Source organism: Lepeophtheirus salmonis, chromosome 3, assembly GCF_016086655.4.
Source record: "Lepeophtheirus salmonis chromosome 3, UVic_Lsal_1.4, whole genome shotgun sequence".
NCBI classification, from domain to species: domain Eukaryota; kingdom Metazoa; phylum Arthropoda; class Copepoda; order Siphonostomatoida; family Caligidae; genus Lepeophtheirus; species Lepeophtheirus salmonis.
This window is the reverse complement of record NC_052133.2, coordinates 44,743,254-44,763,265: the sequence shown is the minus strand read 5'-3', so window position 1 is coordinate 44,763,265 and position 20,012 is coordinate 44,743,254. Positions and strand designations below refer to the sequence as shown.

The window sequence follows — 20,012 nt, the reverse complement described above, 5'->3', positions numbered from 1 at the left end:
GAATCCTTAATTTGAGTAGTTAGACAATTTTGTGGCTCAAAAACTTTATGAATGCAATTATAAATATATAATTAACGGATCATTTAATAGAAAAAATGTTATATTATACATGTTAAATGTAAATTTTGGGGCTGTAGCGCCTTGGATTGGTTAGTTAAGAATTTTTTGTTGTTTACCATAGTACATACATACATTATAAAATAAACCAGACATACATACATTACAAAACTATACCTACATACGGTAAAGAACACGACCACACAAAGGGGTATATGTGCTACTATAGCAGAAGTTGATTTTAAGTCCTACTTCATTTTATGGTTATTATCAATAATTTGTTTAATATTTTAGTACACTTCATAAATTTACAAAGATCTTCATCCTTTTGACATAAAAGCAGCTATTTATTTTTTTTTTTTTTTCGTTTTGGTTTGGCAACCAAAACGAAGAACATTCATATTTGTGACTGCCTTTTGCCTTCACAACTTTTTGAATATATATTTGAACTTTTTCCAGAGTCTTTCACACCTGCAGCTTGATTTAGAAGGTCCTCTTGGCTCATCTGGCATTCCGTGGTCTTCAGTAGCCATTTCTATGACACTGCCAGTTTCCTTGGCCTTTGGAGTATCTTTAAAAGTATTTTTAGCAGTGCCAGCATCAACACAGACATTTACAATTTCCTCCGTGGGACTACTTGCACAATCATAAACATTGGTGGTTGTTTTGTGTTGATTAGACTTATCGACACACGGAATTACAATTTTCTTCTTGGTCTATCACTTTTTCCACAGCTTCCTCATTTTCTTCAGTTACGGGCGCGTTCCTTTCCTGCAGTAGTCACTTTTAGGGTGATGTCAATAGCTTGCAGATCGTCAAATGCTGTTTGATCTACATCAAGCTGTAGGACTTTTCTTAACTGTGTTATTTCAGATTTGGTCAGTTCGACCTTACCTCTAACACGAAGGGAGTTACATTGATATGCAATGATCTGAGCAAGTATCTCATCGCAAATGTTTCCTGTGACCCCTCTGATGAAGCCGGTAAGCCTATTCTTGGCATTTTTTTTCCTCTCTCATTTTCTCCACCTCTCCCTACGAGGCTGGCAAGAGAGGTGTATCGTTCAAGATAACCCTTCGAACGTATTGTTCTGTAGCGTAATTACTGACATAGATCACCACTCTTTTGTGGATGTAGCAGCGACCTTCATAGTAAGGTTACGGTTTAGTACTGTGGTGGATAAGATACGTATATAGTATATGGCCAGTATTTTTATTACTTTGTTCCACTCAACAAGGGAGATGTGATCACCATTTTTCCTTACAATGGTGATTTCTGTGGCGTCCTTGGAAATTTCTGCGCTTAGAAATTTACGCTTAGGCCGCGATTATGGAAACTGTTGTTGCTCAGAAGACTCCTGCTTTGAGCTTTGAGGCATTTTGGACGGAGGAATTTCGTTAGAATGACCCTCCCTCTCTTGTTTCTTACTTAGAGGCTTGATTTTCAGTTTTTTATTGTGGAGAGAGTTGTAATTTCTGATTATTATTTTTTATGGAGTTAAGCTTTTTGACTCCAAGTTTGCTATTTTTGTTTTGAGGTTCTTTGGAACCTTGTTCTCCCAACGTGGGATGGGCTCTTTCCCTATTACCCCTCTTGTTGTATGTGACGGTCTCCCATTTCAGGTCGACGTCATTTCTATTTATTTTTTGATATGTTTTATCAGTATTCTTCTGTTCACTTTCAACCATAGTCAAAGGTTGAGTGACAAATGGGCAAAAAGGTTCAGCTAAATTAGACAGTTGCAAAACGCCCTTATTAAGAAGAAAATGATATCATTATTTTAGCTTTCGATTGATGCATTTATTGGTGGAAAAAAGATGCCTGAAGTCCAACGCTAGTTCAGGAGTGGAAAGATGTACACTTATAACACTTTATAACTTAATAAAAATGTGAAAATGAATTTGAAACCCCTCTAAAACGAATTAAACTCCAAGACAAAACGAGTGACGTGTTGATAGTGCCAAGGTAGGAAGTCAACTCCTAGCTCCTTTGATGCTCTAGAAAAAATTATTAATTTGCAAATGTCCCCGATGTCAATTACATTATAATTGCTATTGGCTTTGTTTTTGTTTTTGTTTTTTTGAATTTATTAATTAATTATGCGAAAAATAAAAAGTTTTTCCTGATCAAAAAGTGATGATTAAATTCCTACAGGCAAAGACATACCTTGCTGCTTGTCACAATTTTTTGCAATTAACTTCCACATTGTATTTAAAAAGAATTTTATAACTTCTTTATATCGAATAGCTCGAGTGTTGGACACTACATACGTCATAGATGAGATAAATAAAAATAAGTGAGGTTGGTTGAATGATACGTGTTCAACATTGAAACATTATTAACCAACCATTACTTTCCTGGGGTGTTCATCCACCCCTCTAATATCTTGCGTATTATATTTTGTGCTCCTAATCCTATTTCCTATTTATTGTTTATTTCAGGTTCAATATTTATCATACATTTCCTGTATTGAATTTTTGAGGGATTATCCGAAAATAATTTCTGAATTATTAACAAATTTTTGGCCAAGGTCACAATAATAAAAAAATATAAATTTTATTGATTTTCTTTGCCGGAGCAAAATTTAAGATTGCAATGGATTTTTTTTTTTTTTTGCCCGTTTGCCTTTGTTTATAACCATTACACATATATATATTAATATATGTAAACTAGAGGGAACAAGCTATCTTAAAGATACCCAATGAAAAATTAAAAAGAATTTATTTATATTTAGTTTGTTTATGTTAAAATTTTAAACTAAAACGATCTACCATGAACCTTAAATATTTAATAGGTAATTTTTTTTGTAAAACCTCCTTGTCTACAACTTTTTTTTTCTATCCATTTGATGTAAATATAATCAACTCTGCACCTCTTTTGACACTCTTGAAAATGCAACATATAATTGACCATGTAAAAATGCTCATTTTGATAAATATAGAGCAATTTTTTTAAATGTTTGACATTGTAATTGATTTATAGGCATTGCTATTGCTAGCCTGCCATGGGCCTACTTCAACCATAATAAGATGCATACTAAGACTAACTCGCTAATCCTCTTTTGACTTCCTTTAACTAGTTTCCTCTTTTAAATTGAGTTATTGGCATTGTCATTGCTAGCTAGCCATGTTCCTTCTTCAACCATAATAAAGATGCATACTCATACTAACTCGCTAATCCTCTTCTGACTTCGTTTAACTAATTCCCTTTTTTTAATTCGTATTTAATATAACTTTTCTTAACAGTACAATGGATTTTTTTATTTTTTGGGTGCATTTTCTAATAGCCACCCTATACCTTAAAAAAATTAGAAACGCGGGGAATCGATCTTGTTTTATAAAAAAAATCAATTTATTTACGAAAAAAAACTTGCCTTCCAGAGCCCATGAATCTGGTCTTATCCGAATAATGCATAGGCCTTTGCACGTATTTAAGAATTCAGAAATACTTTTACGCTATGTCTAAAGTATGGATCTGCCTCTGTTTTCGAAATAAAGTCGTTTTTATTATTTTGTTTCAAAGCGGGACTAACATAAGACACAAACTTAAAATATTTTAATTATATAAGATACTGTTTACATTATAATCTTTTTATCGTTATTGCTATCCTTATACTTAATATTTATTACTATAAGTGAAGCGTTTATACTCGTATTTTCATTATTATTTAAATTTTGACATAGTCTATACGAAAGGATTGGAAAAGAAGTCAAAATAAGATTTTATATTTGATACTAAATTTTACGTAGTAAATACTCTTCTACTTCATAGATTGTATTTTTTAAAGTAATCATTTTATGAAAAAACTGAGTTATTACTTTTGAAAGATTGTATATTTATCTTATAAAATTGTGAGTAATTAATGCGGTCTCAAAGAATGTTTTTTGTGTGTTCATATCATCTACCCCAATTATTTATATGAAAAAAAGTAATGAAAAGGAGAATTGTAAAAATCTTACTAATGATCCAAAAAGTTGATGATAGTTTATTACTTTAAAAATAATGTATCCCCAAGTCTAAAAGAATTTTATTTTCTACAATTACTATTGTAGATTATGAATTTACAGGTATATTAAAATATAATGATACAAAAGTATTTAATTCGTTCACTGATGCTTATTGTATAAGATAAATTATAATATTCTGGTGCTTAATACTCCCGTTAAGATCTAAAAATTAATAACGGAGGTACTTAACTTATAGTAACTAAATTGAAAATCTCAAAAAATGGCAGTAAGGTATGTTTTTAATTATTTATTAACTTCAAAATAAATGACATTAAAGGAATTGACCATGGAATCGACGTAGTTCATGGACAATGTGTTCGAAATAAATTATTTTCTTAAGCTATAGCTGCCTAGGTTCGCACCCCGATCATTCCTAGAGAAAGAAATAAACTTAATGAACATGGACTTCACATAAGATTACTTTGTTAGATGGAGTAAATGTCATACCATAATGTCTACTTACACTTAGTCGGTGCAACTCCATCTAACCAATTAAAGGAACCTAAAAAAATGGATCCCATTTATTGATTTTTCTATTATCAATGTCAATTACTTTTCATTTCTTAAAACTTTATTTCCATATTTTCAACTTTCTGTTTTAACACGTTTTTTTAACGGTTTGATAGTATAAATATATTGCAAGCCTGTCTTTTACTTTTAATGACAACTATCTCTATATAACATGCATAACGAATTCATGATTAATACCAAAAATAGTTAATTCTGTTTAAATTTTGTTCCAAGTTATGTGCATTCTAGTGTTTATGTTCTATTGATTAAGATTAGAAAGTCAGTTCTTTCATTGACGGATCAAATTATTCATTATAATATTTTTTTTAGGTTCAAAAACAGTTATTTTTCGGGGAATAAGTATCTGGAATATAAAATACATTTTTTAGTTCCAAATTTACAACGGTTCTACCGTACTTTATTTGGAGTAAAATCTGTAATAATATGCACATGTTGGGTAGCATTTATATTTGCTTTAAATAGTTTGGGGGTCAAAACAGGCGAACATAATTATTATCAATAAATAAGTCCATATAAATAATAAAATACATATAAAGACATAGAAATAAAAGAATAAAAGGGATTTTTACAAATTCATTCATACTTTTACTGATAAACTTCTAAACATGTAGAAAAGTTAAGACAATTGAATTTATTAAAATGGTAGAACCCAATGTGTAATAGAAAAAGAGACTTGAAAACATTTGTGACGAGTGATTTAAGTTAAGGTAAGTGAGCGAGTACACATATTTCCTCTTCAATCAATTTCGGTATTATTCAACTATTTAATTGCCTTCCACGGCATTTATTTGTTTAAATATTAAAAAAAACATGTAATAAGTGTCTCGATCTTCATGTTTTCGTCAGCTTCTGGAGACATCATAATGAGCCAATCCCTCTTCTTCAGTGTTACTCCTTGGCCTTCTTTAACATTTTCGTCAAACATGCCTTGTAGTCCCAATAACTCCCGGCAACCTACGAAGAGATGAGAGGACGTTTCCACTACGTCTTTACAGAAATTACATATTTTTATAGTTAAAATATTACCCATATTTAAAGTAAAAAAATTTCTTGATGTTATCAAAATTAGAAAAAGTAGAAATTCCTTGTTATGAAAATATACTCCCCATATGTAACTTAGTAGAGAACATGTAGAAACTTTTTTCCCCGCAATTTTAATTTATGTATATTTAATTTGTTAAGTAAATTTAAACTCATTTTGTATTTTTAGCCGAAAAATGGGTTAAAAAGTAATACGGAAATATTTTACTGTTGCCTGAAAATAAAATACACAAAGAAAATAAGGGAGGGAAAAAACTAATTATATATAAATTTTTGTGTAAAAGAACTAGAAATACTGTTCATAGAAACCATTGTACAATATTTTTTTACAAACGTTGAGTAATTAAGTTTTTTTATAGACTATATGGTTTCCATTTAATATTGGTAAAGTGTATACCTATTTCAAAATTCGATACATTGTAATGTCTCTTTGTGGACAACAATAACGTTAGATTAATTATATATATATTTTCTTTTTTGTAGGGGAAAAATGTAATGTCAAGTTGTTACAAAGGTGTTATTTAGTGTTTCAATTAATCGATCCTAGATTTTATGTTCAATGTATAGTAAACTCTTTAATATCACATGAGTATTTCGAGACAGAAATATTTTTAATAACAATTATTATCTGTTTCTATCTACGAAAGAATATGACCTTTTCAAATTCAGGGCCTGAATGAAGGTGATAGCATTAGGATCTCACTCTAATTTTTGCATACTTACTGGGCTCGAAGATGAAATCCACTCCTTCATTGGGTCACCCTGGAACAAAAAGTAATGAGCATATCAATTCTTTTATTCCCACGTAATATACAGACAAAACACATTCATTCAGTATAATTTCTTCACAATGAAAAAACTATACTCGGTGCTGCCGGAGATTCAGCATGCAGAGGAGGAACGGAGTTTAATATATAATCAAGGGCAATTCAATAAACATGACATATGTAACCCCACAGATGTACCAAGAGTAATGAAGACTAAGTTCCCAACAACTGTGATGGTCTTTGGGGTTGTCTCAAGCGAGGGCAACCGCTGCAAATCTTCAAAATTGGGATGAGGGAAAAAACTAACATTTACTTGCAAGTAGTGGAGCAGACTGTGATCTCCTAGATTACAGGTTGGCTAAGTTCCAATCTGCTGCACCCTGACATGTGCCCAACAAGTATCTTACCTGTTATGAGGAGAACTGCTACGACCTTGTGACCAATGACCAGTGGCCCCAGCATTTCTGATCTTAATCCGATTGATTATTTTGTCGTAGGCTATGTTGCGGCAAACACTATTTGACGTATCCACGTAACTAACGAAAGTCTGGTGGCCAACATCAAAGAGTACTTTGCATTCATTCTCAGAGGCCTCGTCCTTAAGGTTTGTCCACAATTCAGAGGCCATATCGAGATCGCTATCAAAGTTGAGGGCATTTATTTTGAGTAAGCTTCAAGACACTTGACCAACAATGAATTTGACTAAAAACATTAAAAAATGTATTTCCATATTTGAGCCTTGTATAGTGTAGGAGTAAGTAAAAACTGTAACAAAAAATGGGCAAAATCCAATTGCACCTTAGCTAGGGCGCAATCTTTAATTCGTTACAATAATGTGTCAGCACCCACCCTCTCTTTAGTAAGAAAAAAAAATGGGGGCATGGCACTGCCGTTGCTCCCAATGACCCCAAGGCTCATGATACTGGCCATAAACCTGGTTTTAAAGACGTGGAGGAGATTAGCTCTCTCTGTGGCCAAACATTTTTCGTTCTGGATGTTGTGGGATCTGTCGACTGTCCATTGTTTCTCATCCGAAAAAAAACACCTTAGAACCTCAAATTGGTCGGCCATTATTTTCCATTGGCAGCCTGGGTGGCCTTCAATTTTTCTGTAAGTATATGACTTTTGTAGAGGTGGTATGACTTCATCCTCAGGTAACTATTTATGGCTTTGGAGACTATTTCAGGCCTACCATGAATATTGGAGTATTTTTTTATCACTACTGGTCTTTTGGTTTTTAGTAATATTTGCCTCTTCCTCCTTCCAGGGCTTCCAGACGTCGTAGATCAATATTTAAAAAAATGTTGAACTACTAACATGTATTTGGATGTCAAAAAGGGACAACCAAATTATAGGATGCAATTTGTACTGCTAGAGGAAACACTCTTTATAAAAATATCTACCCTCCCCTCAATACAGCCAGTATTTTAGAACACATTTTACTCGTATCTCAAGGAACCACTGTACTTTATACATTTATTAATTATATTCAAAAAAAAAAAAGTTAGTTTAAGATAATACAATCATTTAATGTGTAGACGGATTATTTTATATCTTAGCTCTCTTCTTGAATGAGTAAGAACTTATGTTAATATAACAAATCCTTTAAGACAGTCTGTTGAATGCAATCAAGACATAATTGCAAATATTTTTTTTTTTTAAACAACAACACCTGAACAATAATAAAGAAAAGTCTTCGAATATTAAGAGGGAAAGTTATTTTCTTAAATAAAAATAAATAGGTAACTCAAACAGATGTCCACAAAATTTCATAAATAAAGATGTACATGTCGTAAATAATAGCTATTAAATGTTTTGTCAGTACAAAATCTTTATTACAGAAACATTTTTCTTATAACCGAACAATACTAGTCATTAAATTTTTGCCCTTAGATTTAGATGATATCTTACACATGAAGTTTGTATCCTGTTTACTCTTATCTCCTTTAGTTAGCTAAAATGAATGGTCTTAAAATGAATATTGGATTATATTTGTACTATTATAAGAATAATAGTCAATTTATATGAATCAGTTATTCATATTGGCCCCTTGGAGGCACTGCAAATTGAACTTCAAGTAAGGAAAATTGGTCGTCACAATTAAAGAATGAGAATTAGAAAGTTTTTACAATTCAATATGGGGTCAATATAAGTCTATTGAATCAAATTATGTTTCTAAACTATAGCAAAAATTATTGAGTACCTTAACTCACCCTACAAATTTGATTATAAATCCTGTAATTGACTCAAATATATTTATGAATGATATATAAGTCTTTATTCATTCAAAAAATATTTGATACTTTCTCCTTTGCTTAAATTTTTTGAATTTTGTCCAATATTGTTTTTATGTTGACTTAACACGAATAACACTTTATTTTGAACTCCATATTTTATTTTTGAAAAAATAAATCATGTCAAGATGTGTGTAAGATTGGTTAAAGATTTTACTTTCTACTTATCTGAATATAAATCTTGCGACACAAAAAATCAAGTTTTAGTAATTAAATGGGAAATTCATTATGATTAAAAAAAATATAATTAATTAATTCCCTAGTAATTTTTACAAATTGCTCAAAATGTGCTGCTTAAAGTTTTGCAGAGTTATTTTAAACGATCATTTAAAAAAATCATTATTGTGCGAGTTAATGTTGATAAAAAGATAGAAAAAAAATATATAATTTAATTATGTTAATATTTTATCAAATTAGTGTTTAATTAATTAGTTTAATATTAATTGGAATTTGGTACATCATTTCATACTTGCTAATAATATATATAAATATTTTGTCAAATAAATTTCAGACATTTTAAGGTTTTTTATCAATGACTTTAAAGATAAATCGCTTTAGAAGGATAATTTTGCATGTTTGGGAAATAAACATGAAATAAAAGAAAAATATAAAAATAGATTCTGTTATTTTTTTACTTCATAAAGAAATAATTAGTGGAAAATTGAAACACAAAATTTAGCTCTAATAGAATGAATTTGAAAAAAAAAAGCTATAATGCATATTATTTATTTGATAAAAGTCTATAACTTATTTTGAAGTCTTTTTTAATAATTTGTATGCAATCATTTGTACTAAATTTGGGTTTAAATAAAACTTAATTATTTTAAAAAAAGAGTCTATATTTTATCCTAATCATTTTTTGGCGTGGGAGTTTTTTCTTGTTGCGTAGCTTTGTGTAGTTAAATTGTATAAAGCTGTTATCATCCTTATTCTGCAATTTGGCTTTAAATGTGACAGCAAATTACCTTCATGATTTATGAAAACAGCGTCTATATATAGTTTTAAAGGTTTTAAACAAAGTAGCGAAACACTCCTGTTAGGTTGAGGAGATCCTTTTTTAAACGCAAGGTTTTGTTTTTTATTTTACCACAGATGGCGTAATTTTATATATTTTTTTATTTTCCATATAGCCATATGTAACTTTTTCTTCACATAACTGAATTTTCTTTGTTAACTAAGTTAAAGGTTCAAGATACCAAAGGGTAAATACAGATCCTATTAATAGCATTCCAGGCGTAGGGGATTTTTTTTTAAATGCATTTGAAAAATTACATTAATTATATTTTAGAGGGAGACGTCATGACAACAATGATTTTGCAAATAATGAAGAAATAGAATAACACGTTATTGATCAAAACTTTTTGCTCAGCTTAATTTATAGAGAAATAGTCAACCAAAGACGTGTCCATACTTTGCATAAACATACCTTCTTGAAAATATTGATAAATATACCCTCAATTTCTTCTTTCTCACCTTACAAAATGTGAAGGCAGTTATAGTAGAGATCAGCCATGTATTGGAGCGTGTTTTTTTATTCTACTGTCTATTATAAGTATAGTGATGTCCTTGGATTCAACGCACATACCTCATTAAAAAAATCACAACGACCACTACTTTGTACCAATATTGATTATCTGCACTTCATTTCACTACTTTGTTTTTCAACTTTAGAGATCACTGTAAGTTAAATTGCTCGTTACTTGCTGTTATATTATAATTTTTTAAATATGGGGGAATAGATATGAATAAGAATATTCAAAAAAAATTCTCTTACCAACATATACCTTTTTTGAATTTACACTCAATGCAATTTAGACAATATTTACATCACTAAGGATAAGTAAGGAATCATTACTTATTTTATATTTGTAACTTACATATGTTGTCCTCCAACAGAAAAAAGAGCTCTTTTGATTTTTCTCTAAAGAATTATTCATCCAAATATCTTATATTTCTATAAGTAAAATATCTTAATAAATCCTTCGGAGACGACTCAAAATGTACTTTAAGATCATATAAATTATCTATCTGTTATAAGAAAAAGATCAAATAGATAATATTGGAAAGGACATATTTGAACTAAACAGAGTCTCATATTTCAAATGAAGGCTCTGGACAATAGTCCAAGATATATCACTTTATCCCATAACTTAGACCATGAAGCTTAAAATTGACAAAACTTAGGCAATGTGTATATTTATGGAGTCTAAAAATCAATTATTATAATTCATTTTATTGATTTTTGTTCAAGATTGCTTTGGTGTTGACACACCAAATATCTTCTGTAAAATTAGTATATTTTTGTTACCTTGTAACATGGTATGTAATTTTTTTCGTGTTGTTTATAATGGTCAATATCAGGGGGGAATTATAATTATTTTGCCTTTATTATAACTTTTTTCATGACCTCGGAAGTCATTCGGTGAGAATTAATGATTTAGAAAAGCAAAATATTCATAATAATAAAAAAAAAGTTAATTTGTCCCATGTCCTTTTTTTATATTGTAAGTAATAATCGACCAGAAAATAAATTATAACTTTATGTGGATATACTAACACAGTATAAAATTATTTGCACTCTTATTCAACATATGTGTCCCGTCAACACTAAGGCAACCTAGAATGATATTTTTTTTCAAAATAGAGTGTAGATTACGTTTGTATTCGTCGACCAAATATCAATCATTTCTGTTAACTAATTAGCCCTTTAAAAGCGGTGGAAGTTACACTTAAATTAGACGAAATTGATCGTCACAATATATGAATGAAAAAATGGCTGGATTTGAAATACCATATAGGGGCAAATATAAGCTTCTTAGATCAAATAAAGATTATAAAACTATAGCTAATGTTTTAACTAATCCCACAAGTTTGAATACACAGTCTATAATAACATATATATGTCCATGAAATATTGGGGTCTATGTATACATAAAAATACAAAATAAATTGGGATTTTCTCTTTGATTTCTGTTCAAAATTGTTTTAATGTTGACACCACATATTAAAAATATACAAGGATAAATTTTTTTAAAGCCCTGTTACTTTTTCTTCAAATCTTAATGTAAAAGCTTCATTGGTGGGTTTACAACAAAAAACAAAAATTACAATAAGCCAAAACAATTTGTAATTGATAAAAAGTTTAGAAATTTGAATTAAAAGTCAGAAACAGCTGGAAATGTATAAAACTAATAAAGAAAAATAAAAGGCTTACGCTGAAGGTGAAGCAAAAAAAAAATATGCCTATCTGTTTTAAGACAACTATCAATTTGTCAATTCTTTTCTCACATAAATGTGTCAAAAGGGATTTGTAAATTTATAATTGAATCTTCTTAAGCTCAAGTCATTTATTGATTTATGTCAATTATTGTACTTTCTGTTAAGAAATTAAAGTTTGGTAAACTAAAAAGCATTTTTTTCGAACTACAGCATGCGAATAACTAAGTTTTAATCATTTTTATATTTAATAACACCATATAGTTTTGAAATTTTACAATTTTTTTTTAAACATAATTTTGGTTTATTACCATCCGTGTAGATTAAATTGTTATCAAAGAATTTGGAAAATATGTTATGAACAATCATTATTTACTCGTCTAAGAAACCGAATATAGTATTTAAACGAAATGTAACCTTATGCAAAAATGTCATTAGTGTATAAGATAACATATATACTTTAACCAATAAAAAGTAATATATAGGGATGGGTATTTTGTAGAGCGCGATGAGAAGATCTTTGTTAACATCAGCTGTGTGTTACGTAATTTTGGGAGGAGAAAATGTACTCTTGCTATAGTGTAGAGAGTCTTCATCATTTAAAATAACATGAGTGTAAAGGAAACTAATGTATAAAACATCTACTATAATATCATATTATAGTTGGACGTATGCCCACTAATAAAAACGCATAACCAGAGTATTTATTTCAAAAACAGAGACAGGTTCAGACTTAAGCCATAAATAAAACATGTTCAGAATTCTCATTGACGATACTAAAGATATGTTTCATTCTGATCAGACCAGATTCTTTACTCTGGAGGGCAAATTGGGTTGATTTTTTTTATAAAACAAGATCAATCGCCGTGTTTCAAAGTTTTTCTTGAAGATATTGGTTGTCGATTCGAAAATGCACCAAAAAAAACGAGTTATTCTCCTAACAGAAAAAGAGAGATTGTATATTGACTACGAATAAAAGAAGGAATTATGAAGAATATTAGCGAGTTAGTCACGTATTTATCTTCATTATGGTTGAACAAGCATTGATAACTAATATGTTGTTTATCGACAAGTTTTACTAAATTTTGGAGTTATTTAAAGCATTAATAAAATAATCCAAAATAAATATATAATATAGGTAAGTCCTAGTATATAATAATATTTTATTATGTACTTGAATATAATTACAGCTAAAGTACATATCATTCAGAGATAGATATTAAAACTAGTGCTGGGGTTTGGTATGAAAATCTAAGACTGGTCAATTTGATGGCACTTAAGTTGAGGTCTACGATAAATAAGATACGGTTTGGGCTTAAATATGAATTCAAACAGTTATTGAGAAAATAGACTAGGATCGAGTTTCAACACTAGTTAACATCACGACAATCTATTAAAGAACAACTAAAATGAAACACTAACCGTTTTTCCTTTTTGAATCATTAAACTGTTATTTTTCTCTACGTTTTGCCTACTAATAGTATTATCACAATATAAGGAATTAATCTCTGCACAAATATTTGCATTAATATATATGTATGTGGGAGTACATTAATTTCGTTCAGCTTCAAAAATATTCGAATTGACTATCATTGTTAATAAAATGGTATAAATTGTGATATTCTTGAAGTCAAAAGGGCATAACGATTCACTTAAATAGGACATATTTATATTTTCAAAAGAATCATTAATGATAAAACATTTAAATTTGGTACTTTTTTACTCATAAATAGCTTTCAATGAGCAATTGAAGCTAACTTCATTTGATATATATTAAAGTGTTGAGAAAAATTAACATACTAATTGTATTTCAACCCTTTTTCTTTAATTACATGGGGTGTTTATCTTCTCCAGAATCTGTGTGTCCTATGTTTACTTTACCTTCTATGTAAATTCTTAATTTATCATTTAATATCAATATCCAATTCTTTTTGTTTGGTACTTTATTCGCTTCTGAATTGATAACACATTCTGGAATTAATTATCTGGATTTCTACAAATATTTTGATGGGTTTTTATTTTTTAAATAAAGCAAAAGTAAAGATTTTCAGCTTTCCATGTTGCCATTTTTGTTTCCCTAATTGGCGTTCTGAACGTTGATTGTTTCATTTAACTCATGTTATATTATGAATAATTACCAAGAATTATTGAATAATAACTCCAAGGTTAGGAAGAATTGAAAGGCTACCATTGATTGCGAGCCTTTTTATGTTTTTATGCAGGAAAGGTTGTGAGATAAAATAACACCACCCAATGATGAAAATAAATGATAGATATAAAAATGAAGTAGAAGATCTGTTTCATGTTTGTTCGATAATCATTTATAAATTAAGAAATAATGTATTTCTTACAGTCTACAAAATTTAGTATTTTTATCTCCTAATACTGTTTTATATTGTGAATTAAAGACTATTTTCAAATACATATAATTGTAAAAAGTATGAAAATTGTTAACTTATGCTGACTGTATCATATAACTATTAATTATAAATAAAGCCTTATATTGTTAAAATATATTTTTTATCATAGGGGTGAATAAACACTCCGGGGATGTAAATTGCATTAGGATTTTATGCAAGTAATACGGTGTTAAATAAATTATTTATAGGAATAAATTTATTATTAAAGAAATATAATGCACTTAATTTTCTAGTCAAAAACTTTTTTCTTCAACAGATTGAAATCTGTTATTTGATTTTAAGTTATATTTGACGCGTTAATTATAAATTTGCAATTAGCTTTTTTTTCTTTTTTCAATATGTCAGGTTTTTATGCATTTTTGATAAAAGTTTTATGTAATAGAAGTATAAATTTTCTTAGAAAAAACGACGATTTTTATGAATATGAAATTCATTATTATGTTTTAATTTAGTAGCAATTTCAAATATAAATTTACATAATATTTATAAAAAACGAAGTAAAGGTAAAACAATGATTAAAAAAAATTATTTGGAGATGAAGTATCATTAATTAAAAAAATTATAAAACTCAAATATATTTAGCCTAAAAACATTTTTTCTCTCAACTTTTTCTTACAACACACAAAAATGAGATTCCTTCTTTCCTTATTTAATACAATCACAACCCAAGGTCCATTTAACATTGATGAATGAATAAATATTTGTGTACAACTTATTAAAAGTTCATTCGTGTTTAACCAATCAACGTTCAAACCCCGCCTACGGATCCTCTTTCTGTTATTGGTCCTTAAAAAATGTAGTACATTTTGTAAGGATCTCTTTCAGACCTCATTTTAGGTAACACTAGAGTAAAGTATCTTAGTTTACTTTGTCAATTCGTTTAGTAAAACTAATTGAAGTATCATTCAAATTCGTGAATAATTTTTTATTATTCTTAATTTAGGCCTAATACAAGACTTTGCATTAATTTTTTTACCACCCTTACAGTTTGAAAATTTTGTGGTAAAGAGTGCCTTATTATGACAATTATCAAGGTGTAATGATGTTAACTGATTTTATAATTTTCAAAATTGTATTTTAATAAATATTTTTATACGCTTATCGTATTCAATATTATCGAACTTTCATGCTAAAAGTCTGTGATAATTCATTAAATACAAGTACAAATATATTTCAAATTATTATTATATTATGAATCATATACAATTTTGAAGTAAGCTCGAAGCTAAAACCTAAAAAAAGATAAAGAAAAACAGGAAAAACATTTTGACATACTTAAAAAAAAATTACATACCTATCCTTAATTTAGACATTATTATAAAGGAATCGTGTTTTAGTGGATCTGAATTTGTATTAAACGGTCAGAACATTTGTGTTAACAAATTAATCCTTTTGATTAGGACCAATATAAAAATATATGCTTGGTTTTAATATCTGAAAACATATGGCTAATTTTATTCAAAATATATATATTTCTCGAATTTAGTGTAATCTATAGCTGTCGAAATAAATGTGTTAAAATAAAAAGGAATTATATGATGATAGAATAACACAAGAGCGACACATGTTTAAACGAAATTAGTGAGCATGAACTGGGATTATTTTTCCGTTCGGAGAGAATATAACCTGTCCGAACGAACACTTTTCCTCTCTTGGACAGTTGGACAAGTGTATTAATATAAACCCCTACCAAATAAATATACTTTTTCTTTCTTTTATCCCTTTCCACTTATAATATTACTATTAAGTCCGATAACCATTGCACCAGGTTTGACTGTAATTGTTTTTTTGAATACAGTTCTTTAAAAAAAATACTGTATTTTCAATAAAAAGTTTGCCAGATACAATACTAAGAAATATAAATTTCCTTCTAATAATTTATTTATACGGATATACTCTCAAGAGACTTCTGTGTACCTATTAATTTTCATTCCCTATTCTTACCTATGGCCATAGTCATTAATTAAATAAAATAGCCACATTATGTGTGGTTGTACGTACAACATTTAATGAATATAAATTAAGGTAAATACTTTCCTTTTAAGCAGAGAATAAAATACCGAATCCCTAAATTACACTAATTTATTCAAAGCCTTGATCAAATATCTTTATTTCTTAATTTATAAATAATTCACAATAACTAATGATTTCTTTATTTTTTATGTTACAGAGGGAACTGTTACAGGAAGAGGTTGCTCCACAAAGGATAAAGTTTTCTACAAGGAATGCGAAACTCATTCCTATGGAGATCTAACAGAAAAAATGTGTTTTTGTTCCTTTTTCTTATGCAATCGCGGGTCGAAATCAAGAGAAGCCCATTCTCCACTTTTAGTCCTATCAACATTTGCTGTAATCATTATTTTTCTAAGATCGCCACCTATTCGATAAGAAGACGACATTCCATCTTAGATATTATATTTATAAAAATAATGCTCGTATACATAGAGAAATGGATAAATCTATTAAAAAATTCAGGGAAATGTGGATATTACAAGATAATTATTGTGAAGAATATATTTGATAAATTTACAACTATAACTAACATATGTATATTTGAAGAAGAAAGAAGAATCAATCTGTGTTAATAAACTATTAAAGACTTTCAAATTATTTAATTTAATTTATATTAATAATGATGATTATTGTTATATCGATTTTAAATGACTAGAGTAATAATAATAATTAATATGTTATTTCTTAGAAAAATATTATGTATTTAATTTAACAAAATTTATTCCTAGAGTTGTAGCAAATATGATTTGTCAGTATATCAAAAAAGATAACAATTTGAAGATTCTTTGGAGGAGTCTAAGAGACGATGAAGTCCTGATTTATTGTCATTATTATAATAGGTATTGTAAAAAGGAATCCATTATTTTCCAATAAATGGCTTTAGTAATGTGTATTTCGAGTTGTATAAGTGCAATTGGTTTACACTAGATGGCGTATGAAAGATAAGATTTCCTAGTAAAAAAACTTCTTTGACAGTTGTCTGATTGTTTGAAAAAATAATCAGATTGAGTGTGCGTCAAAAATGGATAATAACAAAGAGAGATTACGCCATATTTTTTAGTTTTTTCCTGTCAAAAGCCCAAAACGCAAACCTGCCGGCTGAAAATGTGATGTACAATTTTGGTTACGTCGATTTTGTTCCGGTAATTTTGATGTGAATGTTTAAAGGCCAATGGTCGAAAATGTTAATAAAATAATAAAAATTTGACTGTCATATAAGGACTGTTTTGATTGCCAAGAAAAATAAATATTAAAGAAACAAAAGTGAATTTAAATAATGGATTTATTTTTCCTAGACTTATTATTTAATAGCTTTAATTTTAGAGTTGTTAAAAATATGATAATCCAGTAAGTAAGACAAAACAGACGGAAAATAAACGTGGGAAGAGTTTATCAGACGATCATTTTATGACGAATCTACATTCATATATTTTTTTTTTCACTAGCTTTTCCCCAAATATTCTATGATTTAATATCAACTATTTATTGCTGTGGCCCTGTATCAAATGTTAATTTTCTTTCATTCGTTAAGCTCAACTCTATCTCAATATTTACCACAGCTCTAACCATGATATAAATATATCTTAAAAGCTCATTTTAATAGACTGATAAATTTTAAGCAGTCCTGGAATGTAAAAAAATAATAGAAGAGAGCATTTTGGTTGGTTTGACTTTTCAATATATAAGTTGGAAGTATCCATGTGAGGCAGAAAGTAAATAAACACACACTCAACTTTGTATCTAGTAATAACATAGTCAGAAATTACTCAAATGTCAATCACTTATTCTATTCTTAGTTCTTGTAGGAAATTCGAAGAATTTTTGGTATGTAAAAATAAAGTCTTCTGCATATTAATTGGAACACCGGAAAAATAAGACAATAGTTCAGAAAATTATATTTCATTGTTTAAAAATCAACTTGTGAAAGAAAAAATAATACATACTTGTGATAAATAATTTTAACTCCATCTTTTATGGAATAAACTAAATACAAACACATTTTACGGTAGTAAAAAGCTTCTCCATTTTTAAACAATCACATTTTTTAGGTTAGCTTTAATTATCGAGGATAGCTTTTTGAAAGAATTTCAGTCAGGAGGAATTATCTGGGCACTACAGAACATAAATTTCTGCATTTTCTTTTATGTATAAAACGGTGCTAAATCCTAAGAAAATGAATATTTAATATCTTCTTATATTTTTCACTATTGAGCAGTCCTATAACAGGTATCCCACGCCCGGAAGCACTAAACCTACTCCAAAAATTTATTTTATTTTTCTTCCTACTCTTTAAAGTTGTTTTCCAAATGGTGATGGAATATTCAAGCAGGATTGGGTACTGTGTCATACATCAAAGAAAATGTAAAAATACTTTAAAGAATTTGTTATTGATGTTCTTGAGTGGCCAAGTAATTCCCCACCAATTTAAATCCATTAAAAAATCAATGGGCAATAATGAAAGCTATATTGATATGATATGATTGGTCGACATTGGAGAAGCTAATTGCTACAGACTTACACTTATTTTCTCATGATGGTGACTGCAATAAACCCTGCCTTTTTTATGCAAAATCCAGTTCAAATGGATAACATTGCTAAAGACGGACATATTGACTATTCTTTTGTAATATTTTTCGATTTAAACAATAGATTTTTAAGAATTTTTTTTTCATTTTCCCCTTCTACCAAATAATATGTCCAAGACTATAGATGAACTGAAAATTAAAATGATAACCCTCTCAATTTGAATTTTTTTGGGGGGACAGCAGGTTAGTTATTATGACGTTGTATTATGTTAGCTGGAAGTAGCTATGAGAGACAATAACTTAACAAAGATCCCGTTCCGTATCTTGTAAGCACGGAGACTGAAATTACCCAGCGTTCGAGCCACAATTCTATCTGGGTTCAACAAGAACTTAAACCTCTAATTCTCCAACAATCCATCCATGTTACTCCCTCTTATTCATAAACCTGTTGTTACCCTTTATAGTAACATGTTCTCTCATCAATAATTAAGACGTAATGACATCAGCTTTAGAATATAGAAAAACACTATCTAGTTTGCCCAGAACAACAAAAATAGCTTGGGATTGACAACCCTGCTTATAAATCCCCAACAAATCCAAAATGCAATTTTTAATCTTTCATGAACACATGACTAGTAATTACTTTATAATTAGATTATCTTTCACCAAGTATTAAAGAATATTGATGATGACTTTCAAAAATAAAAGAACAGTCTTGAGATTGTAACTACAAAAAGTAAAGCACTCCTTTTAGGTCATATTTTATACAACTACATGTATTCCTTCCGAACCATTCCATACATAAGTAAGATATGCATGATTTAAGTATTAATATGTATATGCCTCATTTGTTTTCATGTTCCCTCAACGTAAGAAAAAACCCTCGAAATTATGTCTCTTTTCGTTTTTAATATATATAGATTATTCTAGAAGATATTTATTCTCTCTTTCTTTTTTGAGTCACTCCACGTCTTATTTTTCAAGAAAGGGGAAAATAGATTTGAGCATAAGTACATATGTATTTATATATATGTACATATATAAATGGTTATTCGTAGAAACAGGGTGCAGAAGGAAATTTTATAATATGAAAAACCGTGACAACATTTTGTAGCGATCACTTTCTCGTTCAAAAAGAAAC

The 20,012-nt window shown here is 29.0% G+C and overlaps 1 protein-coding gene across 1 annotated transcript in view; it reads left to right on the top strand.

Moving 5' to 3' along the window:
* LOC121115204 (uncharacterized) overlaps positions 1-18,344 on the top strand; it is a 263,751-nt gene extending 245,407 nt beyond the window's left edge. The window contains exon 6 of the mRNA XM_040709395.2: positions 16,504-18,344. Within this exon, the coding sequence (XP_040565329.1) occupies positions 16,504-16,721 (218 nt within the window). The 3' untranslated portion in view covers positions 16,722-18,344. The remainder of the gene's footprint in view (positions 1-16,503) is intronic.
* The last annotated feature ends 1,668 nt before the right edge of the window (positions 18,345-20,012 follow it).